This window comes from Elephantulus edwardii, unplaced genomic scaffold (assembly GCF_000299155.1).
Source record: "Elephantulus edwardii isolate Elephantulus edwardi_28Jun2011 unplaced genomic scaffold, EleEdw1.0 scaffold00001, whole genome shotgun sequence".
Taxonomy (NCBI): Eukaryota; Metazoa; Chordata; class Mammalia; order Macroscelidea; family Macroscelididae; genus Elephantulus; species Elephantulus edwardii.
In genome coordinates, this window is record NW_006399751.1 from 21,960,063 (window position 1) to 21,987,307 (window position 27,245).

Genomic DNA, 27,245 nt, shown 5'->3' on the forward strand with positions numbered 1-27,245 from the left:
TACTTAGGTGTATTAATGATTTTTTAATAATATGTTGGTTTATGGTACATAGATCTAATGTGGTGACTAAAATAAAAAACCCACATATGGCACAGCCCAGACACTATTAGTTTCTATAATCCTGCCATCGGACAGGAAATGTATTTTAAGGGTTAAAACTATTTCAATAATAAAAATTATTAGTCAAATATTTTTATTTTGCCAATGGACTCATTATTATTAGTCATTGGCAATTACCAAACATAGAGTGAACCCCCAACAAAACAAAACTCCAATTGCACGGTTACAAAGAGACAAGTCCATGGCCGCAGAGAGTGGGCCCCAGTTACGGGACAGCTACTTCCAGGAGCCGGTTGTTTTTTCGTTTACACATCGGGACACTCCCATTTTTCTGGCTGCCCTGAATAAACTTCACACATACTTTGTCCTGTCTGAACTGTACCAGAAACCTAGGAGGAAAGAATAAAAAAAAAAAAAATCAAAGAAAAGCAATTGATAATTTCATCAATGATACAGCACCTGATAATTACACCGCTGTGAGCTTTTTATAAGGGTTTTGATCTCCAGCAGCTCCTGTCCTTCCCATGAGCACTTCTCCCATTAAGATCACATCATTCTATACTATGCAGCATATTCCTTCAAACAGCCCCAAGTAAATGGAAGCTCAAGGACTCATCTCATTGCTGCAAGGTGAGAAAAACTAAGAATAACTACTCCCAGGTTTCACATGAAAAGAGCAACACATGTTATAGAACTCCTTTTTCCTCTGATTCTGAACACCAAAAATACAAATGGAGAGAGGCGTGCTAGCAAACTGTCAACAAATCCAGAAAATGAAATAAAGAGTTTCAGAATAAGAAGGCAGCGATCTTAGAGACATTCCAGATTGGTTTCTCAAATGTCATTCACATAATTTTCTACACCATTTTGTCCCATCACTACACTATGCTAATTATTGTTATTTTTAACTTCTATGAATATATTTCAAACTAGCTGTGACTTACGCAACAATCCTGATGAAACCCTTTGGTGTGATGGGGCACTTCTACTTTCCTAATAACTACTGAATAGATATGATTGCATTTTTATGGGAGCTCTGGTGGTTTAGAGGCTGCATTGTTGTTGTGTACCATCAAGTTGGCACCGACTCCTAGCTGACCTCAGGTGGGTTTTCAGAGGCAGATTGGCCATCCTTCTCCCACAGAGCAGCTGGGGCATTACTAACTCCTAAACCCTTGGGCTCTCATCCACCAAATGCTCTGTGGGAGAAAGACTGGCCATCTCCTCCTACGTGGTTTAGTGCTGCTGAAATCCCGCTAGAGGAACAACTATGAGTCAATTCTGATATTACAAATAACACTGTTAACGCTGCTGTTGTTGTTACTGTTAAGTGCTGCTGAACTGAGTATGACTCATAGTGACTCTATGAACAACAGATCTGAACCCTGTCCTATCCTGGGCAGTCCTTATCACCCCGGGCACATTTATGACCATTGTCACAGACGCTGTTATCAGTCTACTTTGTTGAAGGTCTTCCTCTCCTTTGGTGACTCTCCAGCCTACCAAGCATGATGTCCCTTTCCATGGAACAGCCTCTCCTAACAACATTATATGTACATACACTTATAAAGCTGTAACATTTTTAAGACGTCCTATCTCTGCTTTATCTAAAATCACATGCATCCTTCACCAGTAGTGCTTGTGGTACATTGTGGGAAACTGAACTCTGGCCTTTTATAGCTCAGCAGGGCTCACATGGCTGCCAAAGGATGTTTCTTCACCACTTCTTATAAAAAACATACACCAGCTTCCTTCTGTGCAGGACACCCAGATGGAAACTGAGGTCTCAGTCCTCAAAGACCACATCAATGTGGGAAAAAGAGAGCAAAATGATTGGACAACAAGATGGTTTTACCATCTGCAAACTGTTTCCCTTTTCTTCCAACACCATAATCAGTGTAATATCACAATGTTTTCCATGTTTTGAGTTGCGGATGTGTTACTGAGTGAGTCATCCTAACAACCATATGATCACCCACTGCCACCACAGCAATGACAAAGCTCTGCTCTGTACACAGTCATCTCAGCTTCAAGGTCTAAAAAGCCCCCTCTTTGCAAATATCTACTGGAGAGCAATATGATAACCTAGCAGTCTAACTTATCAGTTGTTTTAAAAACAGGTTTCCTGAGCTTTTAAATGGATTGTTTTCCTCAACTTGAGAGTATTGAGAAGAAGAGCCACGTTTTAAGGAATACATGCATTCATCTGAACCATCTCGCCAGCATATTCACACATCTGGGGCTTACACCAAAAAAGGCACCTTTCAAGTTCTGTAAGTAAAACACTTACAGTTATATTTCCCAAAACCAGTTATACTGTGTGAAAAAGAAAAAGTATATAGAAATGATTTTTGTCAGAAACTTCAGCATACATTATTAGCTCACGGTTTGTCCTCACAGTGTGTGATCACAACACACACAGGAAATAACAGTGGTTAACTTCCATGGCCCCTGTGCACCGTTCTGTTCTCAACAATTCACATACCAACTTAGCCTTAAATCAGCTTTGTGAAGAAGGTATTACTATTTTATCTCCACTTTAGGAGCAGAAACTGAAGCATGATTGTGAAGTCATTCTCTGGAAAAATACTAACACGGAATCCATTATTATCAGTTCTAAATAAAGCCCAAAGGAGTGCCTTTGACTAGATGTCCCCTCACAGCACCTTATACACAGTGGAACTGCCAGAGGGCTTCCGAAGCTGTGAACCTTTACAGAAGCAGGCTGCCTCGGCTGTCTTCTAGAGCTGCTGCTGGGATTGAACTGCTCAACTTTGGATTAGCAGCCGAGCTCGAAATCCCAATAAAAGGCAACACTAAATGTTGCGTGAGATCGTGTAGATTCCAACTCAGAATGACCCTAACATGGCAAGTAGAACAGTTCCCCATATGGATTGCTAGACTCTCATAGATAATTTGAATAATCACAAAAATGAGTGAACCACTGGACCAATTGGCAGCATCAGGATGGATGGTGAAGAGATTGAGATTGTTCACAGCTTTAGTTTGCTTGGCTCCACGGTCAACACTCTTGGCACCAGTAGCCAGGAAATAAAAAAGAAGTATTGTGATGGGAAAGTCTGCTGTTAGGGACCTCTCCAGGGTAATGAAGAGCAATGGTGTCACTCTGGGGACTAAGGTGCATCTGATACAGGCTATGGTCTTTGCAATCACTTGTTATGCATCAGAGAGCTGGACAATGACTAAGGAGGATAGAAGGAGAATTGACGCCCTTGAGCTGTGGTGCTGGAGAAGAGTATTGAATGTACCCTGGACTGCCAAGAAAACAAAGATTCATCCTAGAGAGGGTTAAACCAGGCTGCTCCTTGGAGGCAAGGATTCTGAGGCTTCGTCTGACATACTTTGGAAATGTTGTAAGGAGGGAGAGGTCCTTGGAGAGGGACATCATGCTTGGGAGGGTGGATGGACGGCGCAGAAGGGGAAGATCCTCTATGAGATGGATTGATTTGGTGACTGGGGTATTCGGGATGGGTCAGAGACACAGCATTGGCACAAGATAGAGCAGGGTTTAGGGCTGTTGTACATAGGGTCGCTATTAGTCGCAAGCGACTCGACGGCACATAACAACAACATGTGTTTATATGTGTGTGAGAGAGAATATGGGTACATGGATAGGTGCACATGTATATTTAACATATTTACTAGAACACATTGCATTTAGTTTTCACCAAACTTAAGACTTCACTGTTAGAAATACTACATACCTTGCAGATCATTTGAAGATGCTTTTAGTCTATTTACAAGTTCAGTTGTTTAGGAGTTCAAAGACTAGGCATCATCATAGGGCGACTGAAACTGTGTTCTCAATGAAATCAGATATTATCCTCTACACATGCTGGTTAAACTAAGTTACTCAAACTTCAACGGTCTTCACATATCTACCATCAAATTTATTCATACTGCTCTAGAAATCAGGTTTGCTGGAATAGCGTGTATTTCTGAAAAGGATCAATCCACTGAGGAAGGTTTTAATCACTGAACTGTTTACCACACTAAATACTATCAGCAGCAATAAAATGAAATACAGCCACTTCTTAGGGCTTAAAAACAAAAACGCCCCAGGTACTCCTACACACTGCTTTGGAAAAAAAAATTAATTTACAATGCTCGCTATGGCAATTCATAATCCCTACTTAACAGCTCCTGGGGATTATGAAACAGACGCACTCCAGCCTCGTTCTGAAGCCTTCTTGTGCTGCCCGGGAAGGGGCTCACTGGTGCAATGCAAGGTTTCATCAACTATTATTACTGTGAGATTAATCATTCATTAGGAATTGGAGAGAACAGTCTTAGGGGTTAGTTTCAAAATCTCTCTTTTTCATAAAAAGATGGTCACATTGTAAAGGGAGCTGTAGTGGGTAAGGAGTTACACTGTCAGCCCAGAATCAGGTGGTTCAAATCCTCTAGTTGCTCCACAGGAGAAAGATGGGCAATCTCCTTCTGTGTGATTTTCAGCAACTGAAAATCCAATGGAGGGTCAGTTATGAGTTGGCTCCAATTTGATGGTACATAACAACAGTAACAATAATATTGTAAAACTTAACTCTGAAAACTGGGCTTGCTGAAGGCTGATGGCATTCACACTGTCACACTTATGGTGATAAAGCAGTATCTCTGTTGAGTACATGGATTTCTTCATGTACTTTCTAACTGTAAACATAAACTATGAGTCACTGCTGGGGCTCCTCGGTTGTGTACTGTTGTGTAGATCCTAGTTCATGGATGAAAGTCTGGGACTACAACATAACACTGTCTCCTCAAACTCCCTCAGGAGAATGACAACTTGTGACAGGAGGTGGTGCAAATAATAAGCTGCTGACTGAAAGGATGTAGGTGAGTCTAGCCAGTGGCACCTTGGAAGAAAGAGTTGGTGGTCTGCTTCTGAAAAACCAGCCAGGAAACCGTCTACTTTTCATGTGGGGAGCAAGTGGGGTCATTATGTTTTGAGACCTCAATCAAATGGAAAACTGAGAAAGAGGTGCAGCAAAGATTTACAATTTCCACCAGAAAACAGGTCATTTCTCAGCATGTTGTTACACCCTACAAAGGCAGTATTTGAAGACACACATTTGTGAAATGTCTAAAGGAAGACCTTTGTGGCATGGAATTTGGTTCTCTGGAAAGATAGCCTTCTTAATGTACTAGACAAACCAAGAGGCTGAGTCATCATATATGAAGGGGCTCTTGCTGTCTGCAAGATGCATACTTTTCCCATCATGAGTGGGAATTAGCAGTCAAAGAAGCACAGAAGTGCAACATCCAAAATGTGAAAAACTAAAGGGATTTTATGAGTTTGAGTTTGGGGATCTCTGGTGAGGCAGTGTGGAATGCCCTGCTAACCAAACAAGCCTCGCTCCTTCAGCAGATTAAGTCCACCAGTGGCTTTGTGGGAGAAAGATGGCAAACTCATGTCAAGATTTACAGCCTGCAATCAGATGGATTATATGGCAGTGAGTTTACAAGGGAGCTTTAAAACTCTAACAGATCCTAACAGGTTAAAACTCCAATTAATTGAAATACAATCAGCTGTTATTTTTTTCCCTCTAAAATGCAAAATGACAAAATCTATTTCATCAAAACAGCAATTTTAAATGTGGAGATAGAAATGTATTACAATCTCTCATCTAAGTCTAACAACCTTGTTATACAGTCAGAATCCAAGAAGTTGTAAGCACTGATGCATTAAAGGAGTTATGCTTACAAAATGAGGCTGGACGGAGGAGTAATTCCCTTTAGAAAGACTTTTAGGAAGAGCGGAAATAGGCTGGCAAATTTTTAATTAGAAAATTAGAAAATGTTTCCTAAGCAATCTTGTTATGGAACTTGATACTACACTTGCAAAGTATGTAAGCAGGTAGTAGACAATTATTGAAAAGTAACCAATTAACACTGTAACTCATACCCCTTTAAAGGATCTCGTATCAACATGCAAATGTAAGGTGTATATAATACGCCAAATACAGCCTCTATAATTAGAATCCTAAAGTGAGGAGTGGGGGTGGGGGGGTGGGGGGAAAGAGTACATTTTTCAACTTTATACCAGTCTTGCTACTAATAAAACCTTGTCAACAGAGAAGACTTATTTTATAAGTCTATTTTAAAACATGAAAAAAAAACCAACCCAGTAAGTCATCTCAACATCAAACATCTAAAACAGAAATCTAGATTTCACACCATCCTCTCCTACCCCAAACCTTCTTTTCTCAATGTCACCTACAGCATTAAATGGCACCAGCATTTGGGCTCAGGCTCAAAAACTAACATGCAATCTGTTAATAAGTCCTCTTTATTTCCTTCACATGGCATTTGGAATCTATTTCTCACATCCTACACACATGCCAGCCTCACCCTGCACAGCGGAGAGTAGAGCCTCCTAACGCATTTCTCTGCATTCACTCTTCCCGCTCTACTGTTGCTGTCCTCACAGCAGTCACAGTGAACTTTGAAAAGCGTAAGTAAGATCATGCCACTGCCACACCACTCTCACTTAAAACCTACAGTGGCTTGCCAGCGTCCCCAGGAAGAGCTCCGCACTGTCTCTAGGTCTCTCTCCATGATCATGTTCTACCATCATACTCTAACTCACCCTTCTGCAAGGCTGTCTCCCACCCCAGGGTCTTTGCCCCTGCTGTCTTCCTTGCCCTTCAAAGCATCTCTTTCAGATGGTTGCATGACTCCTTCTTTTCCTTGGTGCAAGATTCCAGTCTCAACCCAAAAATCACTACCTGCAAAATGTCACTGTCCTGTTTGTTATTCTATCAAAAATAACTCTGAGCCTTTGCCTAATGTCATCCCCAAAAGCCCAATCACTAACTCAAACCATATCACTCACTGGTAATTTTACCATATAGTTGCCTTTCTTACTGTATCATCATCAGTATGAAATTTGATTAGTCTCACTCATTGCCCATCCATCACCTAGTGCAAAGCCAAACATCTACTCAGTACTTAATACCTGCTATATAAATAAATGCACGTGATCAGGGTGCTGAACTGAAACAAAACAGCTGAAAGTGACAAAGTGTTGCAGTCCAGGAACTTACTCATCGGAAATTTCAATATTGAGCTTCTGTTTGGTTTGGCTGAGTGTTGTACGATAGAGCTTGGTGGCCATTTCAATTAGGTGGTCGCTGCTGAAGAGAAAGTCTCCTTTACTAGCTGCTTCTGAGCCCTAAAAGGCAAACCAAGAATCAGACTTTCATGAGTAAAGGCAGCTTAGGAAGTAAATGTCTATGGATTAAACTGAAAAGAATGTATTTACAATCTCTTTTGAAAGAATGGATTCTGGAGGCCATTCTCTCAATTTAACAAGAACGCCAAAAGCAGGATTTTCTCCCAACTTGCTTGGAGCACTTTAGTAAGGTTATCTAACCCCTTGCTGTTGCTAGGGAGATCAAATGAACAAGAGGCCCATCAACACCATGTAGGAGCTTGTCAGAGAAGGAACTGAATTGGAGCCCACAGCAAGACCCTTTGGTGGTTCAGGAAGCACTGATCTAACTCTCACTATTCTGAAACAGCTATTTTTAAAAATTCCTTAGGGATACGGTTGGAAACAACAACAAGAAGAACAGAAGTGTTACTTCCAGTGAAAATCTGAGGGCAGTCGCCTCATCCTTAACTGTACAAGGGAATCATTTGGGAGCTTAAAAAAAGAAGAAAAAAAGTAATGCCTGTGCCCCATGTGGAGAAATTTTGGTTTAACTGGACTAAGATATGATCTGAGTATCAATCTTTCTAAAAGTTTTCCAAGTGATTTTAATAAGTAAACGTGGGTAGGAATCATCGATCTGATATTACTCCTTAAGCTTAGGTTATACATGAGATAAAAAGTGTGGGCTAAACTTAACAAGGTTTTTTAAGTTCACCATCGGCTGAAATGGCACTCTCAGCTACATGAATGGAGCTCTGGTAGCCCTGTGGTAAGGAGCTGTGTTGCCAACCCAAAGGCATTCAGTTTGGACCCATCAACAGCTCCTTGGGAGAAAGATGGGCAATCTCCTCCTGTTTGATGTATACAGGCTCTGAATTCCCATTGGAAAATCAGTTATGAGTTGTTTCCAACTTGAAGACACATAACAATAAACACAATTAACATATGCTAATACACATTACTGGAAAGGGTTAAACCGGGCTTCTCCTTAAAGTCAAGGATTCTGAGGCTCTGTTTAACATACTTTGGACATGTGGTAAGGAAAGACCGATCCTTGGAGAGGGACATCATGCTTGGGAGGGTGGAGGGACCTCAGCGCAAGAGGGGAATGCCCTCTATGAGATGGACTGATTAAGTGACTGGGGTAATCGGGATGGGAGTGTCAGAAGACAGTGCGATTGGCACAGGACAGAACAGAGTTTAGGGCTGTTGTGCATAGGGTCGTTATGAGTCACAAGCGACTCAACAGCACATAACAAAAATAACAATACACGTTAACTCAGTGACTATTATATGGCAAGGATTTTGCTAAACACTTTACATTTAATCTTCACAAAGAATAGGTACTATAGTTGTAAGTTATATCATCATTTTAAAAATAAGGAAAATGAGAATGAGATAGGCACACACTAGTTAAATGACCCAAACCTGGTCACAAAGTTGTGAGATCAATGGCAGCCTTAATGACTCCTTCACAAACAGGAGCTTCTAGCTATAAGCTAAATGCATGGAACTTTCAAAAATCTTCAGGTCAAAATTATTAGGCAATTATTATTATGGTTGCAATCTTTAATTTCAAATAAAACCCAAGCAAAGGTGAAAAAAAATATTTGCTAAGTTAGCATACTGAGGAAATAAGTGGGAGAATAACAATTGAGAAGTTTTAATATTTCTATGTATTCTCATTTTTTTACTTCACATAAATCTTTTTTGTTTGTGTATTGGATACAGTGAATATTTTAAAAAAATTTTTAATCCATTGAAGTTCTCATCTATTTACATAAGATTTTTTAAATTTATTCATCGTTGCACATTTTCCTCCTTCCCTCTGTCTTCCTCACATCCAGTCTCAAAAGTAAAGTCCATGGCCCATCATGGTAGGCACAAACAAAAAGCTATTCCATTAAATAAAGAGCTCAAAAGAACTAGTTGATGAAAACAATGAATCTTATTTAGTTATGGAAAAATCTAGCCTGAGATCTCACAACTAAGTGAATACAGACTAAGTTTATAAATCAGTGAGAAGGTATATAAACTTCAGGTAAAACAATTTAGCAGGTCTGAAAGGTGAAAGGGCTGAGAGTCTGGACAAGTGAAGACATCTTTCAAACAGTCACCAGTTGACACTTTACCTCTTTGAGGTGGATGGCAAAGAAGCCATCATTTTGTGAGCTCATCGATACCTTGGTCACGTCTCCCAGGGGAACCTCTGACTTGATCTGCCCAGACTTTTGATCAGCAAGGAGGAGATTATTATTTGTTAAGAGGAAAATCCGGGATGTACTCTAAAACACACAAATCAGAACAACCATCAAAAACACCCTAAACTCTCCCTGAATTTGTGCACAAATGCAGACTTTTTCCCTCCAATCAATCATTCAGCACACATAAACTATGTAAATAGAATACAGACTAAAGAGCACAGACAAAATCCGAAAACTTTCCAAACAGCAAGGAAAAATCTGCTTGAGCTTCAAGGTAAGGAAAACAGGCCTCGTCAGAGCAAGCTGTAGGGATATGAAGAGTAAATGCTACCATTCAGAACACTAAGGAAAATTGTTCCCACTTTGCATTAGTCTCCAGAATCAGTATTTTACCTTCCCATTAGCACGGTTAATTTTGTTCACAACTTCAGCGATGATGATCTTTTCTTCAATAGAGTCTTTGAGCTTTTTATACTTAGGGTTCTTGTTAATTTCCAGGTAAGCCCCTTGGAATGGTTGCCCAACACTAGAGGGGAACAAAAAGCCATATAACGGTTTCCAATGGAAATATTACTGGGGAAAAGTAATCACATAAAGGAGGGCCATTTTCATAAAAAATTATTTTATCTTATAGATTTTGTATATTATACTTGCATTTATCCTAAATATGAGCTAGCAAATGAATCGGAAAGAAATCCCTATTTTTAACATTTTATAACCATAACATTTGGCAGAATTTGCATAAAAATTTTATCACCTAGAGTACTCAGGACAAAAAAAAAATCACAATCACAACTAAAACTCAAGTGTGCAGCAGCCCATGTAGGAAATAGTACTCACTCTCTTTTACCTGCTTGAGTCACTGAGTATGGCTAATGGGTTCAGATGCTAACCAAAAGGGAACAGATTGGGCTCCCCAGGAGGTGCCTCAGAAGAAAGGACTGCCAATCTTTTCCTGAAAAGTGACTGCACTGAAAAGTTCGGTTCTTCTCTAACGCACATGAGGCTGCTGCCTCAAATTGATCTGATGGCAACTCTTGGTTCTAACACCAGGCTAGGGAGCTCTGGTGGCGTAGTTGGTAGCAAGTTGTGCTATTAACCCAAAGGTTGTGCAGTTCGAACCCACCAAAGCTCTGAGGGAGAAGAACAGGCAGGCTCTTCTTCTTCTTCTTTTTTTTAATTAATTTTAATGAATGTTTACACAGACTTAGGGTTTCCATTTATTCATTGTTGCACTTTTCTCCCTGCCCACCCCCTTCCCCCTAATTCACTTTTCTCCTTGATAAGTAAAAGAAAAACTCTTTCATTGCTATATAATCCCTCCCCTCGAGTCCATTCCACTGTGCAGCCTTCATTCTGGACTCCTGTCATGACAATAATACCTAATCATATATCCCTTTTACACAGTTCTCTCCCTCATTTGTTGCAATGCAGTATACCTCATTCCTCCCCTTCTTCTCTGTCTTGGCTCAAACCCACTGTCAGTCCTGTTTTACAATAGTGGCCCTAAGATTTACAGCCTTGGAAACTTCGTGGAGGGTCAGTACAGTTGGAACCAATTTGACAGCAGTTAAGTTTTTCTAAGTTACACAAGGTTAACAGTTGGGCATGAAGCCCTTACTAACACCTTTAAATAATGTGTGACAATGACAATGGAAGAATGAACACAAATCATTACTATAGCTTGATTCAGAGCAAAATTTAATTCTCATTAGAGAGCAAAGAAATCAATAGCATTCTGGGAAAGACTGGATCTAGAATCCCACTTAAGGAGAAAACTATTACAAATCACCTGGCTACTAAGGGTGTGAAAACCTAAGTCTCCCAGGCTTTACAGGAGGTTTGGTGGATCGAAACCATGTGTTGGACCACTAGGTAAAAGGCGAGCAGCTCCTTGGGGAGAAAGATAAGGTAGTCTGCTCCATTATGATCCACAGCCTCAGAAAGTTCATGGAATGTCACTTTGAGTTCAGACTGACTCTACCTCAGTAGGGTTTTCATTTTGGCTAATGCCCTACGTCAGCAGAAAGAACAATCAATAAAAGAAGAATGAAAGAAGAATCAAGCCTATCCTACGGTAGGATATGGCCCCAAATGGAGAGAAATGTCTGAGTAAGCATTCCGACTCTCAGCAGTTCTCTTTCCAACAGTCTAACTCTTTCAAGACACGTATCTCTCACACATCACTGAACTGTTGATCTCCTGAAAAGACCTGTGAGAAGACCCCCTGAAAAGGATTTCTGTCAAAGAAACCGAGACGGTACTGCTCCTAGAAGATACCAAATGCTTCATTTTGCCACGGAATCCTAGTGATTTGCAGATACACAGTTAACTGCTTGGGCAGTGGGTGGAGGACCAGTGGGAAAAAAATCCATGTAGGTGGTCAGAGTTTCACAGCTCCCAGATAGGAAAGGGCTCTGCCTATCAGAGCCGCTGCTACCCCACACGGAGGTGGGAGTGATTATTCCACCCATAAAACTATTAAAGCTACCTAAAAAGAACTTGGTTTGATGCTAATCTTTTATTTTTTATTATTTAAATGTGGTTTTATTTATAATAAAAAAATGTTAAGGGCATTTTGGTTCCTCAAACAAAGTCTTTTCTCCCTCCCAACTCTGAATAGTCATCTATAAGGAATGTAGGTCAGGAAATTTACACTCTGATTTAGAAATGTATAAAGAAAAAGCTGAATATGATCAGTTGCTGAAGAAAGCATAGAGACAATTTCCCTGTTTGATGTGCTTTTCTACACAGCCCTCCTGGACACTCTGAGTCTAGTCACTGTGCTTGGGTGAGGAGGTGCATGCCCGCCCCCTCAAGCTGACAAATGTAGCTGAGGGAGGAACTGAAAATATTTAAAACAAATGAGTCTACTCATTTACATTCACATAATCTTTTTTAAAAAGGAAGAGCTTTCAAATGTGGATAAAGATGTAGAGAGCATAAATACAATTTATGGAATCTATGCAAATACATTAAGCACAGACTCCACTTTTACCTCTAGGCCACTCTTTGGGAGAAGTTAAAAGTTGCTACACATTTACTCAGAAAGTGTCTAATCTGCTTTATAAACATCAGATGAGAATGCTGAAGAAAATGATAAAGTTAGAAATGTAAGAGAATTTAGAAAAAGAGTCAATACCAACGGCATCAGCTGGTACACTTGCAATTAAGGCTCTTTTATCTGTGTCTACAGTGTCTACAGTTCAGGAACTGAACTCATTGCACAGGCCGTGGAAATCAAACTCTAAGGAACTCACTCAAATAACAGTAAATGGGCTCAATGTTTTCACACACCTCACAAGTCATGGATCACTCACTGCAGTTAAGTTGGTTCTGACTCACAGTGACCCTCCAACACATTGCCAAGACTGAATCTTACTAGGACTGCACACACCTTTATCCAGCATAGCTGCTGATGGATTTGAACCAGTGGGGACACAGCTTTTTAAGATATCAGCACAAAATACTGTGGGCTACACCAACAGATTTGCTAGAGCTGAGGAAGCCAATGTGTTTACAAGCATTATAGAACAATTCACATAACTGAAAATCTCTTCTATATTACTGATCCAAACTTCACTTAAAAATACTTGAAAAACTTTTACAAATAGGTATGGATAAAGCAAAGAAAAATACCTAGATGGGTACAAAGCCTTCTTGTCTTTGAAGAGTTCACTGGCTTCTAGCTTCTCTTCATAAATAAGTTTCTGCTGGTCTGTGAACTGGTCCCTGTATTTTTTACACTGTAAAATATGAGAAGGAAGCAAGTATGCTGTCAGTGTAACAGTAACAAGAATAAAAGTGATTATATAGGAAGCATTCATATAAAAGATCAAATGGGAATTCTGAAACATTTTTCTTCTGTGAGTTTAAAAAACTTGTCTTGGAAAATGCAGTAACAGCTCTTATTTGCACTGCAGAATGTAGCATGCTTCTTCAAAACCCATTAGGGGCACCTCGCTGCCCTGGGCCTTGTTGGGTGTGCTGTTTCCTCTGCTTAAGAAGTCAGAACTTGGGGATCTTCTAGTCCTTCGGCTGTCATTCTTTCTTTGGTGCTTAGTGTTAAGAAAAACGCTACACATCACAACCCAGTGCATATATTTACAGACAAATGACTGACACAAACAGGTAATTGCCACAAACTGACAAAGTGATATGAAAGCTTTAGAAAACAATACTTATCCTTTCCTCATTTGTTACTGCATTCATTTAAAACACTAAATTTATTTAATGATTCATAGGATGGGTTAACCTGCAGCTTGAGAAACCACCACTCCAAATCCTCCCATCCCCAATTTACAATGTAGACAGGAGGCTAGAGAAATGGCCCTACAACCCCCCCTCCCATTCTAAGATTTTTTTCTGAAAGGAGTGAGAGGTGGTGGGAAGGGCAGGGCCAAGAGTTTTTTAGATGGGCTAAGAAATTCAGTTACAGGTACAGCTAAATGAATGCAATAATTGTATGAAGAAGAGTTAGTCATGCTGCCTACTTCTTCCAAGGGAAAGTTCCCTTCAGGGATACAGTCTTCTCAACTCCTACATTCCATCACAAGAAGATTAAACTAGACTCAGGAGTCAGATCAGAGCCCTGTCATCAGCCATTCTCTGGTTACTAAGCTGAAATTTTCTTTCTCTGGTTCAAAAGGGAAGATGATATATTGAGGATGGTGAACTTAACAGACTCAACTTAAAGAATTAGAAAACAAATCTTGAAATCTTGTTACAGTATGTAATGCCAGTACTGGTCATTATGTTTTTTTTGCTGTGTACTGTTAAGATGGATCTGAATCAAAGCTGACCCTCCAGAAGGTTTTCAGAGACAGACAGGAAATAGCACTGAAGGAGACTGCTCATCTTTCTCCCACAGAGCAGCTGTGGATACGAACCATGTACCTTTGCGTCAGCTGTGCAATTCTTTACCACCCAAACCAGAGCTCCCTGTTCACTATACTAATTAGCAAAAAGTTACTCTCTAGATATGGGATTCTCATGCTTATGGTACACGCCTACACTGTTGGGCAAGGAAGATCTGTTTGTTCTCCTAGTGAGCCATGGTATGCTGAATACTGTTCTCTAGACCACAACTTAAAGGCATTGATTCTTCTTCTGGCATCCTTAGTCATTGTCTAGCTCTATGATGCACAGCTAGTAATTACTAAGACCATGGCCTGGATCAGACACACCTTAGTCTCTAGATTGACATAATTACTCTTTAGCACTTTGGAGGTCACTGATAGCAGGCTTCCCCAATGCAATATGTCTTTTGATTTACTGGCTGCTGGTGCCAAGAGTGGTGATTGTGGAGACAAATAAGCTGAAATTTTTAAAAACCTCAATTTCTTCTCCATCTATCATGTTGCTGTCAACTAGCCCAGTGGTGAGAATCTTTATCTTCTTGATGTTCAGCTTCGAGGCTAGCCATAATTTATTATGATCCACACAGTCAAATGCCTTTAAATACTCAATGAAACACAGACATGCCTCTCGTACTGTTTGCTTTTGGCAAGGAACCATCTGATATTGGCAATAATGTCTTTAGTACCATGGCCTCCTCTAAATTCAGCTTATATTCCTGATAGTTGTCTGTCAATGTACTGTTCCAGTAGCTTTTGGATCATCTTCAACATGATTTTGCTAGTGTGTGTTATCAGTAATATTGATCAATAATTTTTGCACTCTGTTGGGTCACCCATTTTTTGGAATGAGAATAAATATAGATCTCTTCCAGTCAATTGGCCAGGGAGTTGTCCTCCCAGATTTCCTGGAACCTGATAAGCATGTCCACGGTGGCATTTGTTGAAATATGTCAATGGGTCAATCAACTCCTGAGCCCTTGTTTTTGGCCTCAGAGTAGTTTGAACTTCCTCCTTCAAAACCACTGCCTCTTGGATCATGTATGTTGTTTCATGAAATTCTTCTGTGATGTCCAATTCTTTTTGGCACAGTGACTGTCTACTACTTGTATCTTCTTTTACTACTTAGTGGATCATTCTATATTCTGCCTATAGCAGCATCAAGTATTGCAACTTGAGGCTTGACTTGGTTCTTTAGTTCCTTCAGTTTAGGAAATGTCTACCAAGTTTGGCTCTTTTGATTTTCCAATTCCATTATTGCATTTGGCACATCAGTGTCACGGTGTTTAGCATCACAGCAACCACGAGTTATCTCCGTACAGCAATTCACAGACCAGTGCTATACCAAACAAAAAAACAATTTAAACCAGGCCTGAAGGCTGCAGATTAAAATCACCCACCTTGGGCCTGGTAGCATAACTTTCTGTCCACTAGGTCAACGTAGCTTTATGTTGCCGTTGTTATAAGTGCCATCAAGTCATAGACGACTCATAGCAACCCTATGAACAAAAGACCTGAGCACTGTTCATAGAGTTTCCGGAGAACGTTAGCTATTTTAGGGAAGGATTTCTGTTTGAGGGAGTACTGGGAAAGGTCCTTGCCTCTTAACTTCTGCCCTAGGACTGTCATCTTGTGACTTAGTGTCTCTGTTCTTCCATTTTATAGTACACTGCTGTCACAGTAGGTTGAGTTCCCAGGTGAGGGCAACATCTCCTGTAGATCTGATATGCTGGTGATGTTTACTTGGCCAGAGTGCCCAGGATTCCACTGGGCTTTGGTGACAGTTAGGGAGTCGAAGCAAGACAAGAGGTCCAACAAATTTCTCTTTAGTACAGCAAAACAGTCCTGGTGGATCACACATTGAGCTGCTAATGGAAATACTGGCAGTTCAAACTTGGCAGCCACAACTTGGGAGGAAGATGAAGTAGTCTGTTTACATAAAGACTTACAACCTTGGAAACCCTCTTCTCCATACAGGGTCACGATGAACTAGAAGAAACTGGGTAACGGTGACTCTGGGGATTTCGAGTTAGACAACACACTCAACTCATTGCCATCATGCCCAGGACCAACCCATAGAGCTGACCGTCCCGTGGACTTTCAGAAGTCCTAAATCACATGGGAGAAGACTGCCCATCTTTCTCCCTAGGAGCAGGTGGTGGATTTGAACCACCTACCTTCCATATGGCAGTGCAACTCTTCACCCACGAGAACTCCCTAGACTAGGAAGTGGACATGTGTGTGTATGTTTTGTCTGTGCACAAAATCTCACAAGGTAAATCCTACAAATTTAACCACTTGGTCTGAAGATGTTAAAATTTTATGATTTCTCAGGACTATTTCTCAGGCATCGAGTATAGACAAGCAAGAAAACATACTCCTTGAAAGCAAGTGGAACGTGGAAGGAAAGACAGTCCAACTGCAGTGCCCTCCCCACCAACTACACGTGAGTAGCCCCACAGGCATGGCCTCAGGCAGTGCCAGGGACAGTGCAAGGCACAGAAATGCCAAAGTCTTGAGTAATTAAAAATGTGCTTCTACATAACATTCCTAAACACTCAAAATATAAGCTAGGAAGTCTCTGGAAAATAGAGAACAAGGTGTTTCTTACCCTCCACAAGTGGAAAATCCTTTTCAGCTCCTTGTGAGTAGAATCCAAGAAGAGATAAGGTCTTGAGGGCCAGTTCTTGTCAATTGGAGATAAAGAAGGCATCTTAGTTTTCATTTCCAAGAAGTATTTTTGCATCTGGGCCAAGTTTAAAAAAGAAAACACTAGATTAGTCAGACAGAGAAGAAAAATACATTCTTCTACATATGCTAAGTGCGAGATCAGGCAAGGTTTTGATCTGTTGGGCATGGGGTCACCATGAACTGGAATCAACTTGATGGGACTTAACAACAACAACAACATCATGAACAACAAACCAGGTTTTTTGTGAAATTTAGCAAGTTTTCATCTATAAAACTTTACAACTTCTCTTGGACATTTCTATTCCACTTTTTAAAAATCAATCCCAACTCATTGTTGCTGGGTCAATTCTGATTCATCATAACCCTCCACTGGGTTTTAGAGGCTGTAAACCTTTATGGAAGAAACTGTTCACTTTTCTCCCTTAGAACGGCTCATAGGTTTGAAGTGCAGACATACGGATCAGCACATGCACTATACTATCCGGGCTCCTGATAGCAAGCAACCCGATGGTTAGGAAAAGATGTGAATACTGATACTTGTATTAAACTAACAACAACTATCACTACAGAGTCTCAATCTTCAAATAGGTAGCCACTAGTCAAAGGTGGCTATTTAAACACAGTCATTAAAGTCAAAGTTTCTCAGTCACAGTAGTCACATTTCAAGTACCCAACAGCCACCTATGTCTTGCGGCTACTCCATCGCAGCACAAAGACAGCGAGCACTTCATCACCAGGAGGGTCCACTGATGGCACCAGCGCTAGAGTATTCAAGTATGTGCCAGGTACTGTTGTACAAACTTTCTATCATGATTCCATCTTAATCCTCATAACTCTTGTGAGGTTTGTGCTGTTTATTATCCCTATTTTATAGCTGATGAGATGAGGCTCAGAAGTTGGGTTACCTGTGTGTGGTCACAATCTAATAAGTAGCAGAGCAGGCACCAGAATCTGTACTCCTCCCTATGAAATACACTCCTCTGACATAAAGAGGTCTCCACACTGACAGAGCTGCAGTTCCCCTCATACAACCCTCCGCCTGCCAACGTGTCCAACCTCGCCTCAATAGCTTCTTGGGTTTACTTTCTCCAAAGTATGCTGTGTCAGTAAGATGAACAATTTATTAATCATAGACGGGCTCGATCATTCTTTCTGATGCAATTTTTACCAGAATTCTTGTGAAGGTGATTTTTTAAAAAGGTTACTCTCTCCCTTTCAGTAGGGAACTCTGGTGGTCTGGGTGGTAAGGAGTTAGTTGTAGTGCGAACTCAAAGGCAGATAGTATTAATCTCCTCGCTCCTCAGAGGGAGAAAGATGGGCAATCTCCACCTGTAAGATGTACAGCTGCTGAAAACCTGCTGGAACTGGCTCCAACTCAGAGGGCGACTGTCCCCTCGGTATCCTTGCTGACTTAATCATTCCTAAAGAAGTCACCTTTTTAGTTTGCTGGTGGTAGTAATGCTAATTAGCTATTTATAGCAAGTGCAAGCAGTAACTTACAATTCTCTGCAGTGTAAATTCGTAGATTTTCTTTCCAGCATTGGCTCTAAAGAATTTTCGGTATTCCCTGCGGACCTGGAGAAAGAAAAAGCCAGTGATAGTGATTAACGGGTGGCCACCTGTTGTGCACCAGGTGATACTCTTTGAAGGAATACGTTTACAAGTACCTTTTCTGATGCAGTAAAACAATTGAAACATAATTCAGAAAGTAGATTTTAAGTCAGGGAAAAAGAAATGGAGATATGTAAAGTGATATTATCAGAATGCTTTGGTGTTTTAAATCCTCTTACCACATTTTCAAGGGCCTGATTATTATTTGATGATGAGAAACATTTTATATAGGCATAGCTGTAAACACTTCATGAATTATATTTCAGAAAACATTATGTAAGATAATGCCTGTTTAAAATGATTTTTAAAAGGCAAAACCTACCTGAAAAGCTCCCCTGCTCTTTTCACAAGCCTTAACTATGAAGATAGAACTTTAATAATGTATGATGAGAGCTGAATGTGGCTAAAAATAAAACTTTTAGAAGAAGCTTTTAAACTACCGTTATCTTCCCTTTCATTGTATTAACTGTTTTCATAATTTTACTTTCAGCAAACGTTACACTTAAAGTTATCATAATACATAAGAGACCAAATTATAGTTTTAGGATTATGTATTTCTTCCTTCCTTTTTTTGTCATATTATTTTATATGGTAGTCTCTATCAAATACCAGGCAGTAAATTAGGTGTTTGTGAAGGAATAATATTGCTATTTTGAAATTGAAGGGGAAAAATGTAAAACATTTATTACCATTCAGACCTAAATGGGAAGGTCACTAAGCAAAACACTCGCCTATTTGAATAGTTCAAACATTATGTACCATTCTCTTTTGTCTTCTATTTTCTGGGATTAATTGCAGATTCAAAATATTTCTCCATTAGAGAGTGTAAATTAGCAACCAGCAAACCAAATTCAGTTTGCAGATCAAAGGTTTTCAAGTATATATATTTTTAAAGTTAAGAACTTCACATAAGAACCCAAATTTCTCTATGGTAACAAGAGCAGGATCCATTCCCACAAGCCAGGACTAGTGGACCAGGTAGTTGCCGGTGTCTTTAGAAGACAAATGCATGCCCAAATTGTCTTAACTTCCCTGCTCCTAATCTCTATTCCATCTGTTGCTTCCCTCACCTACGGGACCCAGCCTGGTATCTCTCGGTAGCTGAGCCCCAAACCCATTTGTGACACCTAAGGATTGTTAGTTATTGATCAATTCTCACTCACACCTCTGGGTTACATGTGACAGAAGCAAACGCTGGCTTGTGCTACGGCATGAGCAGTGAGCCATGTAAGTTCCCCGCTTCAGTCACTGTGTCAGCCCATCACACTCAGGATTTACCTCACCTCTGTCAACTCTGTATTTTACCAATCATGACGTTCTTTTCTATCTATTGGTCTTTCCTCATGATGTGTCCCAAGTAAGCCCGAGTCTTTGATATCCTTGCTTCTATGGAGTAACTGTACATCCTGGTTATGTTTTCTTTTAAAGTTAAAAGACATTTACTTTTATTTATAATCTACATCAGTTCTCTCTTAGCCATGAAGCTGTTAGGGTAATACACATTTCAAGCTCAAACTAATATGATGTTGTTGGAAGGGAAATGAAAAGGAAAGTATTAATTGGCTTTCAGTTATAGAAAATCTTCTCTGAAATTATAATCACTTAAGAAAACGGACCTGTTCAAGTGAGTTTACGTGAAAATACACTAGAAGTCCTAATGTTGTTGTTGTTAAGTGCCATCGAGTTGTAGGCCCTATGAATGAAAGTCCTAAACACTTGTGTGACTTTCATCCTTTCTCCAGGTTCATAGGGTTTCCAGAGGCAAGCTATTACGGAAGTGGAGGCCACTCCTGCTTCCAAACTTGTTTTAATCGGAGAGCTCCACCAAACACTGTCCACCATGGGTAATCATTATCGCATTTGACCCATCAGTGTCACAGTGTTCAGCTTCACAGCAATCATGAGTTACCTCTGTACAGTAAGTGGACAGACCAGGGCTCTAAGACCAATAAGGCAGCTGGATACACTTATCAGAACTCATCAGAACTGAGCTCAATGCAATACATACTGTCTTCCTATTCCATAGTGCAAGCCATTCCCCCTGAAACACAGCAAAAAGGAATAAAAGGCTGGTGACAACACAGTGATGTTGCTAGGCGTTGACTCCTAACTTCTACTGGATTTATGTTTAACAGATTGAAATCTCGCTCAGTTCTGCACCATCCTCTCAATTCCACAGTGCTGAAGTTTAAGCTCACTGCTGCTCTCACTCTGTCTCTCTATCTCACCGAGTCTGCCTCTCTTTTCCAACTTCTTTTCTAAGTGTAATTTCCTTATCCAAGGACCGGCCTCTCCTGATAAAATGGTCTTGTCACTAAGGAGCATCCTGACTTGCATGACATGGTAGACAAGCACGATGAGTTTCTCTTACATGGACTGGGAGGGAGTTCTAAAAATATTGAGCTTTGTAAGCCCTTGTACAAAAAAAAGAATAACTTTAAAGGGTAAATCTACAAGTTTTAACTTATTTCCTAATAATGTCAACCTACTAAAGTAGCAATTCTGTTTCAAGTAAGCTTGGTTTGCTTGAATCATCTGCAAGCTGAATTTGACCTGTCCGTTGCTAGTAAAAACCTCTAATGTGGAAATCATACAGTGTCAAATCCAGAGCACCAATGATAAACATGACACCGCAGGCAGAAGGAGAGAGTATTTTGACTTTCTTATTTTTTACCTTCCTTTTATAAAAATTAGAATGTCTATTAGAAAATGTGAATAAATGAGAAAATAGTTAATTTTTTCAACTTTAAAAGAACAAAAATAAAGAGCAATCATGTAAAAAAAAGTGTCTAATTAATCATCAAAAAAGAAATATAGAAGGCTCCTTACTTCCATGATTAATTACTGAAAGATAAAAATCCTTATATTGCTTTTAAGTCATTTTGAAAGTTGACCTTTCTTTTAAAAAAAGTGGATTAATCATCAGGTTGTACAATTTGATGGGTTGGCAGTGAGGGGAAAAATTGTTCTTGAAAACAATGTATTTGAATTTTGTAAATTAGTAAAAAAAATTTTTTTTTAAAAAAAGGGCTCAAAATCCCTATTTACTTATGTTGCTTCTTAGTCTAAAGCAGTAACCAACAATTTGAAACAAACCCTGCCTAAATGACAAGGCATTGAACTGAGTTGAAAGTTCTCTTTAACCAAAACGATCCAGAGATCTTATTGTAGTTTCATTCAGTTCATCAAAATTTCCAAGTTTACTGACATAAATAAAACTCTTTGGTTTCTGTGCTAAGCAGTTAGAATGATGGTTGCTATGGGGACATTTGATTCCATGTATCCAACACTGGAACAGAAAAGTGGGTAAAAGGAAATAAAATGTCAGGCTGGTCACTGCAGATGATAGGTCCACTTTTTAGCTCAATTACTTGACCTCAGGGACTCAAAAACAAACTTCATATTCACATAGGTAGCACAAAAGTACCTAGGATGAAATAAGCCACACCGATATTACTTTAAACCTCTTATTAAAACAAATATGCTTCAATCAAATTAGAGAGTTATTAGTGCACAAGTATATTCTGAAAGAAACAAAAATTAGGCAAGATGCCATTTTAAATGACTGTGCAGACCATGAGCAAGCATAATCAATAGTATTCTCCGAGTTAGTATGTGCTAGGCTTTATTGAGTTCATCCTGGACAGAGAGAAGTGATTGAGAAAGTACCTTCAGTCCAAGCCAGTAAGCCCAAATGACAGCAACTGCATGCTTACGCCTAGCCTCCTCCTTCAAGCGTTTCAATTCCCTTCGAGCCTAGAATGTTTTAGATAGTAAATAACAGAGACAGCCCAACGCAGCACAAATGACCAGAAAGGGACACCCCACCAAACAGAAGAGCCAATTTATGCATGAGATTTTAGGATGAAAGAAGAACAGTGCATAATCATTTAAACCCACAGAATCAGGCAGGGTTAGGCTGGTTGGTGACTTGGATTTTTATTTATTTATTTTTTTTTTAGAATGTTTATTTTACTGAAAAGCGAAATCTGGGTGAAACGTGAGGAACTCACCCCGCCTCAGGTCCATTCTTTCTCTTCTCCTTCCCTCTCCGCTTCCTTTTCTAAACACTATCGTTCCCAGGAAGTTAGAAAGGTGGGTGATACCTAACGATTTGCCTTCACTACTGACTTAACAAGGCCAAAAGGAGGCTGTGGATCCCTGTTCCAAAGCCCTGCTGCCATCAAATCAACTGGGACTCCTCTCAACCCTGCAGGACAGAGTAGAACTGCCCCATAGGGTTTCCAAGGCTGTGAATATTTACGGAAGTAGACCGCCACATCTTTCTCCTCTGGAGCAGTTATTAGGTTCAAACTTTCAACCTTCTATTTATTCTATTCTATTTCTAAGTGCTTTAGCCTTATACCACCAGTGTTCCAGAGGTCTATTAGTACTCATTAACTTTAAAGTATAAAAAGACATTCTTGTGAATGAACACTTTTTTTAAGTATAAAAACCAATAACCAATCTTAGACTGAGAGGAAGTTTTTGAGAGGATGCTCTCTGCACTCCCAGATCTGCAATAAAGTGCTTTGGGTATTAAAAAAAAAATTAAAATTAATTTTATGTTTGTTATTTTAAAAGGAGGAATATTGCTTTGCTTTTTCACTGGGTTATTTATATAGGACTGAGAGTGAAAAATGAGCTCATTTGATGGTGAAATCCTACCAATGGACTATCTGGAGGTGTCTTTTTTAGCCTTTGATTCATTTCTTTTCCTCACTCTACTAATAGAACTAGCTTGATCTTCAGAAGTTCTCAAGAAAAACACAAACCACTCTGGCCATATTGTGGCAAATTAAAACCTATGCAGGCAGATGTTGGCTTTTTTCACCAAATAGGTTTAAACGGTTGACAAGGCAGATTTAAAAATAAAGACTATAAAAAAATAATAATCTCAACATAAGACTAAATTGATATTTATCTTTCCAGTTGGAATACATATTTTTAACAGAGATGACCTTTGATTTTTTTTTTAAAAAAAAAAAAACAAAAATATCTAAACTCCCCTCCCTTGGGGTATGTGAAACGTTCACAGAGCGCCCAGGACTATGCCTAGGGATTAGGGAGAATATTTCAGGAGGTCTTTGTTTCTGAAAGCAAACAGCTGATTCTGAAATTCCTGGGATTCTTCCATGGCAATTCTAGCTAGTTTTGCATGAGCACAGTTTGCTGTTAAATCACAAATGATAGTTCTTTACTTAGGTGATCTTTTCTGTTAAAATAATCAATAGCTGCTACAGTGAGGGGGGGAAATCATTCCTGGATTAATTTTTTTAAGACATGCATTAAAAGCACTTCCACTGGCAGAAAACAAATTCAAGCTTAAACTTTAACAGTTCCCACATGCCACTCTTACCCCAACAACATCTGTAAAAAAATCACCAAAGTGTATTTTTTATAAAAACGCCCACACATGCATGCAGCTTCAGAGTTTACAAACAAACAAACAAAAAAGATCAAACTAAAAACCACTTCACTAGGGTCTGATTAGTAAGCAATTAGTCTTTTGTCTACACATGCTTCAACTTCCTGTGGATACTAAGGACGCTAAATTCTCTAGGTTGATTAGATCCCAGAGTGGCTGGCAGATCATGCACCAGTGAGAGCCACTGTTAATTGGAGCCATTATTTGACTATGCTAGAAAGCAGGCTGATTACTGCACAATTCCGGATGGAGCGGTGGGGTGTGTGCATCAAGTACCTTAGATCCAAGCCAGTAAGCCCAAATAACTGCAATAGCATGTTTATTCCTAGCCTCCTCCTTCAGCCGTCTCAGTTCCCTTCGCGCCTGTGATGCATGTGAAAAGGAGTTACAGAGAGGTTTAAGGCTAAGAAAGGTTACTGTTGGTCCCCAACGGAGAGAGAAAAAGGCAGACACCATCACCATCAAACAGCAAAACACCGAAGCGTGTGCCGCCTCCCCACACCACACTGATGTTGGAAGCGCGAGAGGCAGTGGGTGCTCAGTAGCGAAGCCGGTAAAACATGGTCTGCCCTTGAACAAGAGGATCCTGGGTAGCAGACCTACCTGGGTCCCATGCCAATAGGCTGCAATGGTGGTGACTGCCTCCTTGCATCGCTTTTGATGCTTCAGTTCTCGCAGGATTTTCCGAGCCTAAGGTGCATAATCACCCAGATAACAGAAAGTTTAAAAAAGAGGAGGGGGAATTGGCAGCAACTTGAAAACACACACACACACACACACACACTCATACACTCATACCTGCAGACTTAGTAATTATCATACTCATTTCTACTTGCAAAAAAAAAATAGGAACTTACAAAAAAATAGAAGGGGAAGTATCTTAGCTCAAAACAGATCATAAGATGACATGTGACGATGCCATCAAACACAATGGTGAGGCCTGCTTGAGACTGGCCAGCAGTCTTCCAGGCCCTGACCCAGTGGCAGGGAAAGGCTGGTGGCGCCACAGTGTAAGTTGGCATTCACCAGAGGGGCAGTAACTCATCTCCTGATGTGGCCAGACAAAACCTAGTAATTCTCCCTAAAATCCTCAAATTTCTTACTGCTACTGTCTGGAACATCACTGTAACTGTACTATTTATGGAGCCCAGTGGCTCACTGGTTAAGTGCTTGGCTGTTAAATAAAAGAAAGGTCAGTGATTTGAACATGCCAGCCATTGATACTAAGATGAGGCAGTCTGCTTCTGTAAAGCCTTGGAAACTCTATGGGGACAGCTCTACTCTGTCCTCAAGGATAACTATGAGTCGGGTGGTAATGATGTGCTATGTGCCATCTAGTTGCCTACAACTCATAGCGACCCTATGTACAACAGCTCTGAAGCCTGTCCTGTCCTGAATCAGTCTCACTGACTCCGATACACACTTTTTACTCAAGAAAGATTTTTAAAAATTGCTAAAACAAAATTATCTTACTGGTCCAAAACCAGTAGTTGTTTGAAAGTAACTGTGGAGGCCACAAGGACACCTTGCTTGAATGTCTTTGGGTCCTGGCTCTGAAGTCTCTGGACTGGAAAATGAGATCCTGGATCTACACTATACACCCTAGGCTGTATACTGCCTCTTGCTATGGGAAGACCAGCAGCCTTTAGGACTGTCCACACGCCTAGACAACAGTCAAGGATGCTGCAGGACTCCTGGTCCGGGTACAAGGCCATGGAATTATGTGGAATTATCCTCTCCGGGCCTGGCCTGCTCCATAAAATCTCTTTAAAGGAGAGTAGTCAACACAGGCTCTAGAGTATCTCTGACCTATATTAGCGGTGGTTAAATGCTTTCTATAAAGAGCTAGAGAGTAAATAAAAACAATTTCTCTTTGGGACCACATTGTCTCTGTAGCAGGTACCAACATTGCTCCTACAGTGTTAAAGCAGACACAGGGGATATGTTAAATAAATGTGTGTGGCTGTGTTCCAGTAAAAACAGCAATTTCACATCATTTTCAGGTATCAGTATTTTTACTGCATTTTATAACCAATTGTGAACAAGCAACTGAATCAATCTGGCTCTCTGGCCATAGTCTGCTGAACAAGCCTCAGGCTTCAGAAGGAACTTAGAACCACTGTCACTCCCTCTAAGACGTTGGGGTGCTCAGGATCTAATAATCGTCATGGGGCCCTAAGACAGTGACTGGGAATTTACGGAAGGACATTGGCTGGGGATGCTGAAACTCGGCATAGTTCACAGGTATTGAGGGAACAGCTGTGAGACTGCCTCCAGGCTCCAGCTTCCTCCTCAAACTGTAGACAAGAGGATATTGGAATCATGTACTCTATTATTTCAAGGATTTCCTGCATAGAGAACAAAGCTCTTTAAAAGAAAGCTAGTTAGGAGGAAGCAGCCAAGACATGGTCACCAGGCCCCCAGCTAAGCCCATAATATTTATTCTGCGATGTGAGTATTTACGGGGGCGGTAGGGGGTGGGGAGAAGAGGAGCCAGCCCCTTCTGAGGGGGCCTAAGGACACCATTCTTGTGAAGGGCTCAACAATTCCAAAGAAACAGGTGTTCTTCTCCACTCACCTTCCAGCCCCGGATGTAAGACTGAATTACCAAGGCAGAACTCTTTATCTGTTGATACCGCTTTTGTTGCTGTAGGACACAAAGGGAAAGTATTAGTTGTTCCATTTACATGCCTGTATGCCCATTTGGGATAGACTTGCACACACTACAAGGATTGAAGAGTGTTTGCTCAGTGCAATTAACTTCTGATCATTTGAGATCCTTCCAGAAACCAATATAAAAATAAATAAAAGCTACAAATAATAGTACGAAATTATTATAGTTAATCCAAAGTACACGTACAATAGCTTGCCTCTGGAAACCCTATGAACCTGGAGAGAGGATGAAAGACACCCAAGCATTGAGGACTCTCCTTCATAGGGTTACTATGAGTCGCCTGCGACTCGAAGGCACTTAATAACAACAACAACACGTGCAATAATGTAATTATTTCTAAATGGCCCAGAAACCAGCACTGTTTAGGTCAGACATACAGCAGACAGAAAGTGTGCAGCTGAACGAGTAAGTATCAACTGCTACTTTTCTTTGGCATCATTTCCCAGTTCACTGCCAAATGAAATCATCTCTCTCCAAAGGTCTTCCTTGACCATGCCATCTAAAAAGTTAGACCTCGTCACACTGCTATTTACCACAGGTCTCTTTC

The 27,245-nt window shown here is 40.3% G+C and overlaps 1 protein-coding gene across 2 annotated transcripts in view; it reads right to left on the reverse strand.

The window, feature by feature from the left end:
• Nucleotides 1–325: 325 nt before the first annotated feature.
• Nucleotides 326–27,245, reverse strand: part of MYO1B (myosin IB) — a 173,699-nt gene continuing 146,779 nt past the window's right edge. The window contains exons 20-30 of one of the 2 annotated variants that reach the window (XM_006878749.1): nucleotides 26,603–26,671; nucleotides 24,628–24,714; nucleotides 24,301–24,387; nucleotides 22,266–22,352; nucleotides 18,486–18,560; nucleotides 16,906–17,040; nucleotides 13,078–13,184; nucleotides 9,832–9,964; nucleotides 9,367–9,519; nucleotides 7,125–7,252; nucleotides 326–449 (exon numbers count right to left, since the gene is read on the reverse strand). In XM_006878749.1, coding sequence (XP_006878811.1) covers nucleotides 326–449; nucleotides 7,125–7,252; nucleotides 9,367–9,519; nucleotides 9,832–9,964; nucleotides 13,078–13,184; nucleotides 16,906–17,040; nucleotides 18,486–18,560; nucleotides 22,266–22,352; nucleotides 24,301–24,387; nucleotides 24,628–24,714; nucleotides 26,603–26,671 — 1,185 coding nt within the window. The remainder of the gene's footprint in view (nucleotides 450–7,124; nucleotides 7,253–9,366; nucleotides 9,520–9,831; nucleotides 9,965–13,077; nucleotides 13,185–16,905; nucleotides 17,041–18,485; nucleotides 18,561–22,265; nucleotides 22,353–24,300; nucleotides 24,388–24,627; nucleotides 24,715–26,602; nucleotides 26,672–27,245) is intronic. The other variant, XM_006878750.1, reaches the window with a different exon arrangement.